General features: G+C 45.4%; 1 protein-coding gene across 2 annotated transcripts in view; it reads left to right on the forward strand.

Annotated features, from left to right (window-relative positions):
• The window catches only part of COL19A1 (collagen type XIX alpha 1 chain), a 2,464,374-nt gene that overhangs the window by 1,883,724 nt on the left and 561,437 nt on the right, over positions 1–19,213 (forward strand). For both annotated transcript variants that reach the window (XM_078648013.1, XM_078648014.1), the window contains one exon: positions 18,265–18,300. In XM_078648013.1, the coding sequence (XP_078504139.1) occupies positions 18,265–18,300 (36 nt within the window). The remainder of the gene's footprint in view (positions 1–18,264; positions 18,301–19,213) is intronic.

Genomic DNA, 19,213 nt, shown 5'->3' on the forward strand with positions numbered 1-19,213 from the left:
GGTGTACCTTCATATATAAGTTTTGATCAAGATAGAATTGTAATTGATTCACTCATATGCAAAAATTGTATCAAATTTTGTTTTGTTTGGCACAATGTGTTTATAATTTATGTTAGGATGTGTTAGAACCTCTTATATGGAACAAAGGAATGTAAATATGAAATTTGTCAAAAATAAGTGAAATGACACATGAGCTTTACAATTAATTTGAAGCTCTAAGTTTGCTGGTAATTAATGCTTGTTTCCGTTCTGGGAAGGACATGGCTTTTGTAGTTCGGACTGGACTGTTCCCATGGGGCACAGGGTCAGCGCTGGATGCTTGTTTCCGTTCTGGGAAGGACATGGCTTTTGTAGTTCGGACTGGACTGTTCCCATGGGGCACAGGGTCAGCGCTGATTTGCATATCGCCATTGTCTAACCCAGGGTGGTGTGGAGTGGAAAAACGATGGATTTGGGCCCAGATCTTTGGACTGGGGTGAATGTGTGACATTGATCCACATTCTGTCCATCATTGTTGTGTTTGCAGGTAATTAAAAAGCAGCATGAAACTCGAGACCAGGCGCCCTTGTATTATTTAAATTTCAGTGTCCTGCCTGGTCCCGTAGGACAAAACCCCTAAATTTATATAAGAGATATCACACTTGCCATGCTTCCTAACATAGTTTCAGGAAACAAAATCTGCTGTATTTATAAGTTGGCAGTGTTATTGCCTCTACTTCTGTATTCATTCATACCTTTTCCAATGATTGCCATATTTCCTAGCATCCCTTGTCTGAGAGGAAGTGGGGTAGGCGCAGTAGTCCCTTTTTGGCTTACCATGAGCTTGTTTCTACCTCTGAGGAGAACAGCTCCATGTCTAGAGTGGATTCTTCTAATAGGTTTTTCACTTTATGTATCACAGAACTATCCCTTGTCTCTCTCAGGAGATGTTATCCTTTGGCAGGGAAGCTGAAAGGAGGGGTTCACAAAATGTAGGTCTTTCAAGGTTTTTGACAGTTTCCATTCAAGTTCCATTCAGTTTTCATTCCACTCTAAAATGTTCCTGTTATTCCTGTAATCACCATTTTTGTTTATTTTTTTCTTGGTGTAAAAATCAAGACTAGGATCTTTGTACTGGTGAGCACAGTTACTCCAGGATAGGTTTTATTCAGGCTTAGCAGTGACTACTCTAAAAGTTAAGTAGGCAGCTGTTAAAGCTCCTCTTCTTGAAGCAGGGAAAGCAGTGTTTGACGAATATGGAGGAGGTGGTTTCCCAACTTCTCAAATCTTCAGTCCTGGTTTGGGATTTGCATTTGATAGAGAAAGACTTGCAACTCTTGCCATTTGAGCCTCTGAAGGCGGGATAGGTTAAATTCTTAAATCTTCTTTCTGGTGGTCATCAACAGCCAGGGTGAATTAGCTGTTTTATTAGTTAGGATTCCTTATATGCAAATTGTAGCTGTTAAGATTGTTTTACATTTAACTCTAATTACCCCGCTTAAGTCTTTAGTTTAGGGGGCAGCCATTTCTCTAGCCTATGAAAAAAGGCAATTAATTTGCCCGCTTCCGTTCAAGGCTGTTCAACTGGAATTGCAGCCTTGTGGACAAAGGCATGAGAGGCATGAGAAGCCTCTCTTTAGGACATTTGCCGAGCTGCAACATAGGCCACTCCTTGCATGTTTATGTCACATTATAGACTGGATGTGGGAGAGGTTATATGATATCGGTTCATTTTGGATATATTTTGTTGTGCTGTGCTTATTAAGCAATATATGTGTTGCATTGCAACAAAAGTATTGTTTTCCTTAAGATTAAATTGTGATATACTGCTTTGCCATATCCTAATTCTGTAAGGACTGTGACAAGGTGAGCTTGAGGAGGTAATATCCTGAATACTTATGGGTAATTTTCCTAACTCCAGTTACCCATGCTTGTTGCCGTATTTAGATCCCAACCCACACCTTCCTGACACAATTTTGAATTCTGGTGCAAAAGAGACGACAAAGTAAATGGAAGGTTGAAGAATTGTGCGCGATCCCGAGCATGAGTGTGTCAGTGGCATAACACAGGCCCTCCATAGCACCTGCAGTGGGGGCGGGCCCCCAAGCTCTAGGGGGAACCCTCAGCACTGTACTCTGGCCAGAGAGCTCCTGATTGGTTCCAAAAGGGGCCCCTCAACGTACCTTGCAGGGTGGCCCCCTCAAGTTTCATTACACCAGAGGAGTGGGTCCAGGGAGTTCCTGGGTTGCCCATGGGAGCAACCACATCTTCGAACAAGGTCACGTGGTGTCTGGAAAGGTGTGGCACACCTCTTTCTGAAAGTGCTAGCACAGGGAAGGGTAATCGGAGTAATGAAATTTACCAGTACGTAAATAGGACATGTATTACTGTCACTGAAATCGGTGCACATCTAAAGGTATGAAAACAAAAGAGAGAGAAAGGGTTTTTCTTATGTAGAAGGAATACTCCTTGTCCCCTTGATCAATGATAAACAACAAATGGAGGATTCCCCCAGGAGGCGCCTCAGTGCCTCCATCTAGGATATATAGAGGTGCACACGATGCTAAAGAGGACAAATCTATCCTTTGTTTGAATACCCCTCACTCACCAACCTAGTTGGTGACATGCTTCATCATCGGGGTCCCACCCGGATAGCCGAGTGCCATCCGGGTGTGCTGCGACACCTGACTACAGTGGAGCGGGTTTTGTTTTTTGGATTTTATATGTGAAAGTGAAAAGATTTAAAGTGATTATTAAAAGTTGTCCAATAAACTACTCACTAAAAGGACTTTATTCTGGAGTGATTGGGCAACAATAAAAATTATTAGTGGGACACCTTGCCTGATTAGGTAGGCTATTGGTGTCACGAGTAGTGTTGTAAGATAAAATTGGTCTACATGTTTCAACCACTTATGCTAATGTTGGGTTTTCGTCAGGACCAGTGATGGTAGCCCGGGTGGTATACACTCGCTAAGGTGTACCCTGCCCTTGAATACGTGAAAGAACTACAACATTTTTTTGTAGAGGTTTAAAAACTATTGTTCTTCTCCAGTACTCCTAGAAAAGAAACCTGTAAAGAAAGAAAGACAAACATACAGTACAAAAACCTTAAACATAGGGTGTGTCTGCGGTTCTCCTCATAAGTGACATCCAACGTATCAATGAAATTTAGTTTATGTTACTGAATGACTCAACACTAGTCATATCAGGGTGCCTAGGGGATAAAATAGGCACTGTTAGGCTTTTAAATGAGCCTGTGAATGTATTTTACAACCCACTCAATACGGTGTGTCTGTGCACTCATAGCCCATTCACAGGATCAAAACGTAAGTGAAAATAGGGTGCAGTTTATAGGGAAATAAATCGCTCCCTGAATCACATAGACAGTTAATCAGATAGTGGGTGTCAATGCTCACAAAAAGATTCGAGCGTGATTAGAAACGCAAGTTGGCCAACTAGCAGACGTGCCTGATTAAAATCACAAAATGGTATTCTGGCAGACGATACAACCAACGGGCTACCAGTCAAACACTCATATACACACAGTGAGGAAAGTCAGGTGCTTACTTGAAGCGCTTGGTTGGCAAACTTCATGGGCGTCCGGGTTGCTGAGAGTAGATCCTGCCACAATCTGGGTCAGGAAAAGAGGGAGGGGTTATGACTGCAAGTACGGTCTACGCGGGGCCTAACCGCTATAATAAAGTACAAAATGCCTGGTGAGAGACTTACTTGTGGGGAGTCTTAAACAGCAGCTTTGCCTAAAATGCAACCTCCTCAGTGCCCCGTGGTTGCGAAATGGGGGTTCCAACGAGGTTAAAAGGAAGCGGGCACTTCCTGGTGTTGCGGGGGCGTGGCTACACATAGTTACGTGGCAAACGTGATGTCAGGGGTTATGTAGCGTGGAGTAGCTGCGTTTCCGTAGTCAAGGTGATGAGAGGAGAAAACAAGATCGTGTCTCCTCACTAGTTTCAATAAAGCATTGCACTATGCTCATTGAGAATGATAATAAAGGCCGAAATTGCCTGGGTAAAGTGGGGCCACATCGAAAAGGCAACGTTATGGGGAGGCCGGAGGGGTGATCGGATCGCTTCATAGTTGCCACAAGAGTGAAAAAAGGTGGGGGGGAGAAAAGGGGTGCTCGTGTCGCCCAAGCTTCTCTGAATAAAGCTCTATTCCTAATGGATGGCGTCGCTAGAGTGGAGCGCTTGTGTTAGACACTGCTGAAGGGGGAGTGAATAAAGTATGCAGGTATCCATGCAGATTGTTGTGCCGGTAACAATGAATTATGAACCAACCCACATGCGAATAAATCGACCTAATAACGGCCATACAGGTATCAGGGGTGCCATTGATATTCGAGCAAACAAGTCTCGATGTGGGGGAAGACAGGGAGAGAACAGACCAGAGGAAGTGGTGAAAAAAGGGGGGCGAGGTGCATAATAACCACTTAGTCTCAGAATGACCTCATTCAGCCAGGCAAGCAGATTGTGACATGCATTCACATAAGTGTGATAGTTGGTCATATACAGATTCAGGATCCTTCTTCCAGTTTAGGACATTGGAGGGAGCATAACGGACTATTTTGTGAGGACAGAATTCCACAGTATATTGTCATTCAATCCAGTCTTGTGCGTGGACAGCCTATAAATCCATCGCTGTTCTTTTTCGAAAAGGCGTGGTTGGAGTCTGTCTCTCGAGTTCATTTGCTCTATCACAGTCCACCTCATGTCATTTGGAGTGTGGTTTTGCGTGAGGTAGTGTTCACTGAGTTTAGTCATTGATTTTGTGCACCTAATGGTGCTCCGGTGCTCACATAGGGGGTCATTAGCCGCCATCCCATCAGTGAATGGGACCGCCCGCCATAAGGGCGGGGGTCCCCAGGGGGGCATTAGGATGTGCCCGCCACTGTGTTTGTCTTTCTTTCTTTACAGGTTTCTTTTCTAGGAGTACTGGAGAAGAACAACAGTTTTTAAATCACTACAACAAAATGTTTGTGGTTCTTTCACGTAGTCAAGGGCAGGGCACACCTTAGCGAGCGGGGTCCAGATTTTCACCCTCCTATGCAAACCTGTTCATGGGCAGGTTTGAGGTGGAGTGGATCAGGGGCCCAGGTGGTACACAATGGAGTGAATTCATCATATACTGGGGTCGTTATATTGACGACTGTTTACTCATTTGGGCTGGAGACATGAACAGTCTAAAACAATTTTGTGATTACCTAAATTCCAACATGATGGGAATACACCTCACATACTCTATGAGTAGAACTCAGATTGAATTCCTAGATCTGATACTATTCATTGAGGACAACAAAATCCAGAGTAAACTATATAGAAAACCAACCTCATGCAATGCCATATTGCATGCTGGTAGTTCACATCCTAGACATCAGATCCAATCCATTCCCTATGGAGAACTGACAAGAGCACGTAGGAACTGCAGCAAAGACAGAGACTTTTTGGAATGCGAAACTAATATGAGAACTAGATTCAGAGCTAGAGGGTACAACATGGACACTATTAGGAAGGCAGAACATAGAATCAACAATATATCCAGAGACACTACACTACGACATAAACCTAATGCAAATAGTGATAACAAGAAACTTAGACTCATCACCAACTATGACGACGCAGCTATTACATTAAGAAATAGTATGAAAAAACATTGGTGGTTACTAACCAATGATAAATCTCTGAACAACCATATCACCAAACAACCACTCATTACTTACAGAAAGGGGAAAAACATTAGATCTTGGGTAAGCCCCACTTATCCTTCACCACCCAAGACTACACCAGATTGGCTATCAAAAAATAATATGGGTTTTCACAAATGTGGAATGTGTAAATTATGTCCCATGGCCATGAACAAAACCAAAACCTTTCGTAACTATATGGGAAGAGAATTCAAAATTAGACAAATGCTCAATTGTAACAGCTGCTTTGTCATATACATGATAACCTGCAAATGTGGAAGTTTTTATATTGGGAGTACAAAAAGAGCACTAAAAGACAGGATTTTTGAACATGTAAGAGCTATCAAACATCATGACACAAGATACAACACTGCGACACATGTCAATGAATGTCCTAGTCAAGGCAGGAATAAAACAATTGGATTTTGTGCCATTGATCAAGTTAAAAATGATCCCAGAGGGGGTAACAGAGAATTGTCTCAAAGACGCAGAGAAGCTTCATGGATACTCACTATGCGGGCGGTGGAACAAGGGATGAATGCAGACCAAGAACTCCACTACTTTTTGGGAGAATAGATGACCTTGTAACAATATCACCGTCATACCTATATGTATAGCATATTATGATTGTTTGCAGAATGTCAAACCACAATCATAAAATATTGCTAGCATACCCTCTAGCCTATCACAACAATTATAACGAACGCCTTCAGAAATGTATGTGTATATGCTTCACCTATAATGTACTAATAATCAAATGGCCTTGTGTAGAATTAACAGACACAACTCATATTCTGTAACTAGAAAAAATCGTTTTGCACTGAATTCGGATTTACCTTATATTCTTGCCTGTGAAATGTTTCTTTATATATTACATGCATCTATTCTTGCCCCACAAATTTGGGTGCCTGACAGAGCCAGTGGTGATGTTTTCCGGACATCAGACGCGGCTACAGCCCATCATTATTATATTTGGTCTCAAACCCTATAAAATCACTGAACTATTGGATGTTTAAATATCCTAGACGCATGATAACTATATTATAATTGGGGATAAAATGAGATCACGTAATGCATATGATTATACTAGATACCAATCCAAAATGGTGGACAGAGAACTCCATTACGTGTACACGTAGACAGTCTAGCAACGCTAAGTCGGAAGGTAAACTAACTTCAAATAGACTTCCGGGTTAGCAGACGCGGTTCATCCAAATACGGAGAGACCGCTTCCACTTGCATCTGAAAATAATCCCAGGACTTCAAAATATGAAGGTGAGATAACATAGTAATATTCACTCGTAGATATAGACAAACTTAACTTAGCTCATAGGAACGAAATAAATAATGGACTTCCGTACTAATTTCATTTCCCCCTCCTCGTACCAATTTACAGCTGGGGTCCAAATAATTATACCCACGTGAGAAATACTCATCTTATCTACAGTACGGATCCCTTGAGTGGCACAATACGACAATTTTGGCCACATATATACTCATCATCGTGAAGGTAAGCCATTAAGATACATAATACAGATACAGTAACTCTCTAACCATGAGCTCAGTATATATTCTCATACTATAAACAAAACTGTTTGACAACGGAGTTCTCTATTTATGTCCATAATATGTATAACTGTATGGGTAATACTCACCTATACATATTCTCCCACAGTTGCATCATAAGAACGGACCAAAACTTACTAAAAGACAATTATCAACCCAGCCACGTGAGGCTGGGTCGGAATTATAACCAGCCAGAAGGTACGTTTCTGGGTCGCTTGAATTATATTATATAGATGACCACTATACTTACCATTATGATACTGACGTGAAGCTGTTCTATACAACATTCACAGGCATATTACTTATCTGGAATTACTATCAGGTAAGCCTGAGCTTACCAGCTCAGTCTCTATAACATCTTGAGCACAAACATTAATTATTAACCAGTGTGGGAGTCAACGCACAAAAATATTGAAATTATAACTCTCACATGGGTTTACGGTTTGAAATATGATTGGTGAGGCACAATGCCGGCATGACACCGGGATACATATTACTACCGGAATACTGTTTTGGATCTCTCGAACTGTGGGGCGCTCTACTTTGCCTCATGGGGAGGAAATTTTTCATCCTCTTTTCGGATATATCTTTTCAACCTTTCTTTCCCTCTTGAATGCATACACTAAAATGAATTTATCGATAAGTTTTAAAAAAAATCTCACACTGAAATAATATATGGACTCAGACCTTGTAAAGTATTTTCCCACTTGCATGGCAATAATGTCACTGAAGTATTAATGCTATATTAAGTATTTATAATGCCCGATGTACGGCGGGACTACAATATTTGTTTTGTATTATTTTTTTCCCAGCCCTGATGAAGTCGTGGGTACCTACCCATTCGACGAAACACGTGTTGGCTGGACTTGGAGAAAGCCTTGTGGATTAAATGAACTTTATATACACGCTTTCCATTTTGATTTTGACTGTGTTGGATATACTTGTATATTTGTATTACTGTAAAATACTATAAGTTGGTGTGCCAGGCTTGAGAAAAAAAAAAAAAAAAAAAAATCCTTAGCGAGTGTATACCACCCGGGCTAACATCACTGGTCCTGCTGAAAAGCCAACATTTGCATAAGTGGTTGAAACATGTAGACCAATTTTATCTTACAACACTACTCGTGACACCAATAGCCTACCTAATCAGGCAAGGTGTCCCACTAATAATTTTTATTGTTGCCCAATCACTCCAGAATAAAGTCTTTTTAGTGAGTAGTTTATTGGACCACTTTTAATAATCACTTTAAACCTTTTCACTTTCACATATAAAATCCAAAAAACAAAACCCGCTCCACTGTAGTCAGGTGTCGCAGCACACCCGGATGGCACTTGGCTATCCCGGTGGGACCCCGATGATGAAGCATGTCACCAACTAGGTTGGTGAGTGAGGGGCCTTCTAACAAAGGATATGTTGGACCTGGCCCTTTTTGGCAGGTTTACCCCGAAACTTTTTGCTTTTTCCTAGCCTGTTTCTGGAACCTGGTGTTGGTGATTTTAGGCCTTTGCGCACTTTTTCACTGTGGTACAGTGTAAAGTGCGTGAGCTCTGTGTGTGTGTGGTGAGAGTGACCTGCCCTCCCATAGGAATGAATGGGGAATATGTATGCCCATGGTAGTTCCTGATGTGTGGGGAGTGCAGGGTCGAGTTTGGTATGTGCGAACTCGTGAGATTGAATGCTGCGTAATGATGTATGCGGCATGATTGTGTCTAGTGTAGAAGTGCCACTTTTAGAAGTTGGCATATTTGTGTAATCTGTGCCTGGCGTGTGATTGGCTGGAGCCTGGCTCCAGGAGTGAGCCTGGCCTGCTTGTGGATTGACTGTCTGGTTTGAGGATGACAGGGGCTTAAGAGCCCCCAGGAGGTTGTCTGAGTCAGCCCGTGGTTGAAAGATTGCATCTGCATCTAGGGAAGTGGGAGGAGATGGCACCTAGGAGTGAATAGGGCTGTGCCTGCCTGCCACAATGCTGGCTCCACCTCCTGCTGGGCGCCTGCCACCTCTGCCCCTCACACTAGAAGGAAGCCAGGAAGCCCAAGTGTTCCAGCAACACCCAGAACTGGTTTAGACCGGGCTCAGGGCCCACTTGCACAAAGACTTCAAAGACTTGTAGGGGTATAAGTAAAGGACCCCTGACAACAGAAAAGGAGATTCTACAATCAAGAGGAATCTCTGCTGGAAGAAGGACCGCTGAAGAACTGAAGGAAGATTGCCTTGCTGTGTGCTCTAAAGGGCTGACCTGTGCTGCTGACCAACTGAAGCTGAGGGGAAGAGGGACTTTGCTGTGTGCTGTGACCCTGCCTGCTTGACCTACAGAGACTTTGCTGTGTGCTGTGTCTCCTAACTGAATCTCCAAGGGCCTGAGAAGAGCTGGCCTCCTGTCCTGGAACCCAGGGTCAAAAGGTTCCACTGTAACTGAAACCGCTGTGAAGATCGTGCTGCAGTTTGTTTGGGTGCGTGAGTTTTTAACTACGGGCCTGGGACCGAGATCGGTGTGCTCATCGGCACGCATTTCACAAAGTCCGGGAGATCGAGGTGTCTCCCCTCGTGAGTTTTGCCCCCAAAGAAGATCTGTGGCCGTGAGGGCGGTCTATTGCGACCTACGCCCCCAGAAAGCCTGTGCCGCCAAATACCGATCTTGCCCGGAGCCTGGGAACACCCTACGCAGTCCGCTGTACCTTGCCGGTACCAACGAAGCCGAGAGCGAGCCAGCTGCTCCCTGATTGGAGGAGAGAGTCGAGCCCCCTCACTAACGCTGCGACGGGATTGGCCTGAGTGCCGTCGCGTCACCACTGAAGCCGTGTGGTGATTAGTTGCCGATGTTAGCGTCATCAAGGCCCTGCCCCGGGAGCCGCACTGCCATTGGCTGACTCCCGGGTGAGTGTGGAGGATCGCCAAGAGGGCCGCGACCGGATTGGCCCACGTCATCAGCGCTTCTGAGAGCCGCGACCAGCGAGGGATCTGACGCCGAGTCCTCTCCGGGACCCGGTCTAATCGAGGGAGCCACTTATGTGCCCCCCAGCCCCTGGCCTGTTGTCCCTGGAAGAAGAGTGCTGCTCAATCGCCCCGCCGCTCGTTGGATTGTCGAGAGCGGGCGGGAGAGCAGTTGGGACCAGCCGGGGCTGTCATCGAAGGCTCTGCCCATGTCGAGGCTCCTAGAGTGGGCGCAACAGTAAGAGGAGCGGGGTAGTAACCCGCTAGCGTCAGCGACGAGCTGATTTGGGCCAATAGATCGGTGATATTATTTTTAAAACTGATTTAAAGAGACTAGAGACCCATTTGTTGACGAGCCCCGAGAGGCTCATGGGGGCATATTTGTTCAAGCGCCTGTGTGGCTCCTACCTTTTGGCGCAGTTCTGTGCAAGGGTTAATGAGAGCCCATGCCATAGTTTTATTAATGTCCCAGCTGCCCAGCAATTAGTGGGCAGCTTTACCGTTTAGGCCCCTGACTTTTGGACACAGGGCGTCCTAGCCCCAACAAGGCCAGTTGGCCTAGGGACTGCCACAACTGGTGGCGTATAAGTTTTGCGCAATATGGGTGGATTTATTTCACCTCTGAATGTTTTTGGACATCATGTGTTTTTGCGCTATTGAGTTGTGTTCTGGCACCTATGAATGTTTTTATGCATCATGTGTCTCCCTTGTTCTTACACCTCTGAATGTTCTATGCATCATGTGTTCTCTTTCCTTGCACCTCTGAATGTGTTTTTATGCATTATGTGTTCTTCCTATGTTGCACCACTGAATGTTTTTATGCATCAGGTGTAATGTGTTCTTGCTTACACCCCTAAATGTATTTTATTCTTTGGTGGTTGTTCTTTCCAGTACAGGTGGTCCTAGTGAGGTCCTGGTCCCCTGCGTGACATTCTCCTAAGGTGGTTAGGGTTGCGTAGGTGGTACTTACCTGTTACCAGTAGTTACTGGTGGTGTGCTAAACTTGCTAATTTGTGTTACAGTGATTTTATATCCTTTTATTCTAATTTCTGACAGTAATTCTATTCCTAAAAGTGTTGATTCTGACAGTGTCCCATGTGGCCCTGTCTTGTGAATAATCCCTTGTGAATATTGCCCGTGCCAGTTGGCACAATGTACATGTGTGATTTCTATCTGATGTGATTTTGACAATACAGAAGTTATTTTTATATAACCTTGTGTGGAGTTCCTTTTGTGGTGTGCCTAGAATGTTGTTGCTGTTGTGTGCTTGCGCAAATGCTTTACACATTGCCTCTGAGTTTAGCCTTACTGCTCGTGCCAAGCTACCAAGGGGGTGAGCAGGGGTTATCTTGGAGTGTGACTCCCTTGCCCTGACTAGAATGGTGGTTTCTGCCTGGCTTTGGCGTCAGCCTTAGCCTACCAGAAATAGCCAGTTCTAACATTGGTGGTCAGCGGTGCGGATTAGGACTTGTGTTTGCGCAGTGCCACAGCGACAGCTGGCTACATTACAAAACTCTGCATTTTTTAGATAGTCACATGTTTGGGATTATTGTTTGGGATTTTGTTTTTCCTCAAGAGTGTCATTTTCAGATGGTGTTCCTGCGCTTTATGTTTAGTGGCAGATGACAGAAAATGACAGGGCGGGACGCCAGTAGAGGGAGAGGTTCCCATAGATGAGGAATCCCTTGCTGAGTCCAGTGCCCAATCCCTGTTCCTGTCCCTGTGTGGGTAGATGGAAGAGAGGGAGTGTGGAGGAGAAATGGCTTGCTCGGGAGGGTGGTTATCCCCTGAGTGTAGTGTGTGTGTCTGGATTCCCCAGTATGGTACGATCCAGTGGTGGCAGCTAAAATGTGTCCAGTGCGTGAAGTCCCATTCCCAGTTCCCAGAGTATGGTGCCTGGTGCTCAGTAAGAGGGGTACAGGTTGAGAGTCAGGGGCAGTGAGGAACTGTCTCACCAGTCTGGAGGGGGAGTGTATGGATGAGTGGTGTGTTGAACTAGAGGAGTTGGTGTTAGTTTTTTTTGAAGGAGCTTGCACAGGAGGTGTACCTCTGGTGGTGTGCAGGAGGTCCTGCAGAGGCACTGGACAAGAAGGTGGATGTCTGGCGGTGTGCTAGATGTCTTGCGGAGGCAGAGTGAGTGTGGGACGGTGTGTACCACGTTGGCCCGAAACCCTGTCTCAGGGCCTGGAGGGTTCCCTAAAGGAGCGCCAGGTCAGGGGCCTAGGCTGTACTTACAGGTCATTTGAGGAGGATCTTCCTGTGTCTAGAGGACGGGGAGTGTCTGTAACCAGAACTCCGGCGGTCCTGGTGTTTGGCTTCCAGGGGTACCGCTCCAAGGTGGGAGGGTGCAGAACTCTGGAAGGGGGTGCAGAGGGACGGTGTCCTTGTCTCTGACCCCGGTGCAACCTGAGGGTTTAGATCCTAGGTTGGGAGATTAGGAAGCTTCCAGGTCAAGAGGAATCTCTACCAAAGTGGATCAGCTGAAGAGACTGAGGGGGCTGCCCTTGCTGTGTGATCTGGGGCTCACCTGCAGTTTGTTGTTTCCGCTAAAGTGGAGTAAAGGGGACTTTGCTGTGTGCTGTGTCCTCCCACCTGCTTGAAAGGGGACTTTGCTGTGTGCTCTGTCCCCCACCTGCTTGAAGAAGAACTGTGCTGTGTGCTTTGTACCTCAGAAGTGGAATAGTTTCCAAGTGGTAGACCAGTGATGGAGTGAGGTCCTGATCTGGTAGGAGAATTGTGTTCTGGTGAGTGCTTCCCTGTGAGGGTGCGGAAACCCAGAAGTAGAGGTAGGGTGGGGCATTCTTGCCCGTGACCTCTGGTCAGCCTGAGGGTATGGTCCCTAGGTTGAAGGATCAGTGGTAGTTGTAGCTACACTGAGAGGGAGAGTGGAGAATGGCTATTGTGTGCCAGGGGTTACTGCCCCCCACTCTGTGAAGTGGTCAGGACCTGTGACATTTGGATGGCCTAGGGCCTGGTCCTGGCCGTGGATGACTAGAGAGTACCAGTGGGGTATCCTAGTTGTGCCAGAGAGACCTTGTTGAGAGAAATCTATGTGGGTTCAGAGTGGCACAAAACCAGAGGGTGTCCCTGCCGTGCGGGCCCATGTCCGTGTTTTGTCACCCAAAGCAGGGAAGCCCATCAGTGGAGTGATTGGTCTACCCTGCGTTTTGGCTGGAAGGGGGTTGTGTTGGACCTGGCCCTTTTTGGCAGGTTCACCCCGAAACTTTTTGCTTTTTCCTAGCCTGTTTCTGGAACCTGGTGTTGGTGATTTTAGGCCTTTGCGCACTTTTTCACTGTGGTACAGTGTAAAGTGCGTGAGCTCTCTGTGTGTGTGGTGAGAGTGACCTGCCCTCCCATAGGAATGAATCGGGAATATGTATGCCCATGGTAGTTCCTGATGTGTGGGCAGTGCAGGGTCGAGTTTGGTATGTGCGAACTAGTGAGATTGAATGCTGCGTAATGATGTATACGGCATGATTGTGTCTAGTGTAGAAGTGCCACTTTTAGAAGTTGCCATATTTGTGTAATCTGTGCCTGGCGTGTGATTGGCTGGAGCCTGGCTTCAGGAGTGAGCCTGGCCTGCTTGTGGATTGACTGTCTGGTTTGAGGATGACAGGGGCTAGAGAACCCCTAGGAGGTTGTCTGAGTCAGCCCGTGGCTGAAAGATTGCATCTGCATCTAGGGAAGTGGGAGGAGATGGCACCTAGGAGTGAATAGGGCTGTGCCTGCCTGCCACAATGCTGGCTCCACCTCCTGCTGGGCGACTGCCACCTCTGCCCCTCACACTAGAAGGAAGCCAGGAAGCCCAAGTGTTCCAGCAACACCCAGAACTGGTTTAGACTGGGCTCAGGGCCCACTTGTACAAAGACTTCAAAGACTTGTAGGGGTATAAGAGAAGGACCCCTGACAACAGAAAAGGAGATTCTACAATCAAAAGGAACCTCTGCTGGAAGAAGGACCGCTGAAGAACTGAAGGAAGATCGCCTTGCTGTGTGCTCTAAAGGGCTGACCTGTTCTGCTGACCAACTGAAGCTGAGGGGAAGAGGGACTTTGCTGTGTGCTGTGACCCTGCCTGCTTGACCTACAGAGACTTTGCTGTGTGCTGTGTCTCCTAACTGAATCTCCAAGGGCCTGAGAAGAGCTGGCCTCCTGTCCTGGAACCCAGGGTCAAAAGGTTCCACTGTAACTGAAACCGCTGTGAAGATCGTGCTGCAGTTTGTTTGGGTACGTGAGTTTTTAACTACCGGCCTGGGACCGAGATCGGTGTGCTCATCGTCACGCATTTCACAAAGTCCGGGAGATCGAGGTGTCTCCCCTCGTGAGTTTTGCCCCCAAAGAAGATCTGTGGCCGTGAGGGCGGTCTATTGCGACCTACGCCCCCAGAAAACCTGTGCCGCCAAATACCGATATTGCCCGGAGCCTGGGAACACCCTACGCAGTCCGCTGTACCTTGCCGATACCAACGAAGCCGAGAGCGAGCCCGCTGCTCCCTGATTGGAGGAGAGAGTCGAGCCCCCTCACTAACGCCGCGACGGGATTGGCCCGAGCGCCGTCACGTCACCACTGAAGCCGTGTGGTGATTGGTTGCCTGCGTTAGCGTCATCAAGGGCCTGCCCGGGAGCCCCACTACCATTGGCTGACTCCCGGGTGAGTGTGGAGGTTCGCCGAGAGGGCCGCGACCAGATTGGCCCACGTCATCAGCGCTGCTGAGAGCCGCGACCAGCGAGGGATCTGACGCCTAGTCCTCTCCGGGACCCGGTCTCGTCAAGGGGGCCGCGTGTGTGCCCCCCAGCCCCTGGCCTGTTGTCCCTGAAAGAAGAGTGCTGCTCGATCTCCCCGCCGCTCGTTGGATTGTCGAGAGCGTGCGGGAGAGCAGTCGGGACCGGCCGGGGCTGTCATCGAAGGCTCTGCCCACGTCGAGGCTCCTAGAGTGGGCGCAACAGTAAGAGGAGCGGGGTAGTAACCCGCTAGCGTCAGCGAAGAGCTGATTTTGGCCAATAGATGGGTGATATTATTTTAAACACTGATTTAAAGAGACTAGAGACCCATTTGTTGACGAGCCCCGAGAGGCTCATGGGGGCATATTTGTTCAAGAGCCTGTGTGGCACCTACCTTTTGGCGCAGTTCTGTGCAAGGGCTAATGAGAGCCCATGCCATAGTTTTATTAATGTCCCAGCTGCCCAGCAATTAGTGGGCAGCTGCACCGTTTATGCCCCTGACATTTGGACACAGGGCGTCCTAGCCCCAACAAGGCCAGTTGGCCTAGGGACTGCCACAAGTGGTGGCTTATAAGTTTTGCGCAATATGTTTTATTTCACCTCTGAATGTTTTTGGACCTCATGTGTTTTTGCGCTATTGAGTTGTGTTCTGGCACCTCTGAATGTTTTTATGCATCATGTGTCTCCCTTGTTCTTACACCTCTGAATGTTCTATGCATCATGTGTTCTCTTTTCTTGCACCTCTGAATGTGTTTTTATGCATCATGTGTTCTTCCTATGTTGCACCTCTGAATGTTTTTATGCATCATGTGTAATGTGTTCTTGCTTACACCCCTAAATGTATTGTATTCTTAGGTGGTTGTTCTTTCCAGTACAGGTGGTCCTAGTGAGGTCTTGGTCTCCTGCGTGACATTCTCCTAAGGTGGTTAGGGTTGCATAGGTGGTACTTACCTGTTACCAGTAGTTACTGGTGGTGTGCTATACTTGCTAATTTGTGTTACAGTGATTTTATATCCTTTTATTCTAATTTCTGACAGTATTTCAATTCCTAAAAGTGTTGATTCTGACAGTGGCCCATGTGGACCTGTCTTGTGAATAATCCCTTGTGAATATTGCCCGTGCCAGTTGGCACAATGCACATGTGTGATTTCTATCTGATGTGATTTTGACAATACAGAAGTTATTTTTATATAACCTTGTGTGGATTTCCTTTTGTGGTGTGCCTAGAATGTTATTGCTGTTGTGTGCTTGCGCGAATGCTTTACACATTGCCTCCGAGTTTAGCCTTACTGCTCGTGCCAAGCTACCAAGGGGGTGAGCAGGGGTTATCTTGGCGTGTGACTCCCTTGCCCTGACTAGAATGGTGGTTTCTGCCTGGCTTTGGCGTCAGCCTTAGCCTACCAGAAATAGCCAGTTCTAACAGGATAAATTTGTCCTCTTTAGCAACGTGTGCACCTCTATATATCCTAGACATAGGCACTGAGGCACCTCCTGGAGGTACTCCTCCATTTGTTGTTTAGCACATCTATAGGTGACATTGTAGTCATGCATGGCATCAATTGTAAAAGGGTTCACTCTCTGAAGCATTACTTATAAATAGAAAAAATAGAATTTACAGTCAAAGTACCAAAAATTGATTCACAGAACGGCGGATATTCCACAGTCGTAAATGTGGGGATGAGGAAAATTATGAAAGTTCTATGGGTAACCCTGCAAAATAGTTGGAGGAAAGTCGAACCGGAGTGACGAGTCAGAAACATTTTTAATGGTCATTTAGACCTGGACATGAATACACATTTCCAGCTGGAGCAGTACTAATTAAGTATGTGTCGACGGTGGGAAATAATATAGAACACTCTCGTAAACAGGGGGTTGTAGAGGAAGGGGTACGTTTTTAGCGGCAGTTTATTTGAAAGAAAAACTTTTAATGGGCTAATGCACAAGCATTTACCTTTCTGATAGGGATTTACTGTCCAAACAGAGTATGTGTGGGGAAGGAGTATTTATGGAAGTCTATGACTTGTGTAGATTTCTAACTGCACTCCTGAGAATTTTTGTAAATCTTAAAGGTAGAAATCAGTGGCGTTGTCAACCCCTCTTTTACAGTTTAAGCGGGTGTGATTTTGGAATTTATAAATATTTATTAGCTTGTTGTCTCTGCTGTTTCGTAGACAAAGACTCTCAGTAAAACAACAAGAGAAGGAACACCACAGTAGAGGTCATAGATAGGAAACTAACCACAGTAAAGAAGAAGGGTGAAATTGTGAGAGAAAGAAAAGGAAAGTATGTATGCTGGTGTAGTAACAAATAGACACTGGGGGGGGGCATTTCCTTCCTTCCACTGGGGCATAGATAGACTCGCTGCCCTGCCGAGAGTGTGAAACAGAGACAGATGGCAATAAGGTAGAGTTAAACTGAAAGACCTATAAAAAGCAGAAAAACACTGCGACATGTAGGAAGATGAAATGCATGCTAAGGTTATTGGAAGGGTGAAAGAACTGATGTATGAAGTGTAAAACACCAGTTGCATAGATGGGTGAAAGAAAGAATGGCTGAAATAATATAAGGCAGGATGAATGGGTGGATGGATAAATTGAAGTTTGAATGGATAAGAAATTGATAACAAGAAGATGAAATGATAAATTGATAAAAAAAGAATAGATGTATGTATGGGAAAAGGATAAATGAATATCTGGAAATGTGAGTGGAATCTTAGAAGGATGGATGAAGAGTGCAATGATGAAAGGGTGGATGGATAGACTGGTGAAAGAAGGGTGGATGGCATGGCGAAAGAATGAATGGAAGCATGAAAAGATAGTTGGATGCATGAATGATTTAAAGGATGGAGAGCTAGATGGATGGAAAGTGGGATGAAGGGACTTCATCTGGGGTCGGTAGGGCATAGTTCCTTTGCTCAACCAAAGGCATTCAAGGGATGGATCAAAGTGGGGATTGTTTTAATATTCTGCCTACTCCTTTGTTAGTAATCGATGCAAAATGGACGTATGTGATGGCTCGATTTCTGACATCTTCAAACATCTTTGTGAATCGGCCCTGTGTTTTTTTGTCCTTGTTCTAACTCACGGGACCTTGAAGTTTCTTTTGTCCAGCCGAACCATTCACATTATAATTACTAACATACAATGCCAAAGCATGTCAGGTGATAATCTCTCATCTAGCGCCTCGCAGAACAACCTCTTTATCCATCGGCTGTGCTTTCCTCCGAAACAGATCTCCTTTTCTCAGATTTATTATATATGCACCGTAACCAAGAGTTTACAGTGAACTGTGCATGCTAAAAGCAGTCAACTCCGTCAGAAATGTGGTATATATTATGTAATGAAATATTGCTATTCGTGTTTCATTTCTAGGGAGAGACTGGTATGAAAGGAAGTCAAGGAGAAAAGGTAAAATCCTGCACATTACAAGAGGCATCAATCACACTCGACATGTTAATGCGTCAACGTGACATGCGCACAATGGTACCTTTAACTCCAGCTGTCAATCAAACTAACAAAGAAAACAAAGAAGTGCATGAGCATAGAGATACAGCGCACACAACTTTCCTGGAAAATGTTATATCAGAAGAGGGAATAATAACAAGAAATTATCCTGCAAAACGAATGAAATTGTCACCACCTATTTGCCATTAAACTAAAAAGGTGTTTTACTGTGCTGTGCTTTATTTAAAGACTGTGTTATGGGAATATAGTTTTACTTTGAAAGAGACCACATATACCAAATTTCAGGCACCACTAGGGTGGTTTGATCACTGAAGAGTAGCGGATCGATTGGATGTGTGCATCTCTAGATAACTTCTTAATTCACCATAACGGAAGTAGTTAAGTAAGCTACATTGCATGACCCGATGTCACGTGATGTTTGGCGATGAAAACATACCAGGCACTAGTTGTAGATAATCTTAACCTAATACTTTGCCAATTTGTCTCCTCCCACTCCACCAGGCAGATCCTTCAAAGTATCCTTTATTATCAACGCACACACAAATTGCTACCAAAATCCACCACCCAAACCCACATTATGCAACACAATTTATTATAATCATATCAATCGGGTTTCCATCCACAAAATGGCTTGGAGACTAAGAGCCTGATTTAGAGTTTGGCAAATGGGTTTCTCAGTCACAAACATGAGGGATATTCTGTGCACCTTATTACGAGTGAGTGATATTCTATGGGACTTGGAATAAGGCAGATGGGAGATCTGTTTTTGACGGAGTAACCATCCACCAAACTCTAAATCAGTCCATTAGACCCTACAACAAATCCATTCCAACTAGCCCAAAAACAAGACGGGAAA

The sequence above is a fragment of the Lissotriton helveticus genome, chromosome 6 (genome assembly GCF_964261635.1).
Source record: "Lissotriton helveticus chromosome 6, aLisHel1.1, whole genome shotgun sequence".
Taxonomy (NCBI): Eukaryota; Metazoa; Chordata; class Amphibia; order Caudata; family Salamandridae; genus Lissotriton; species Lissotriton helveticus.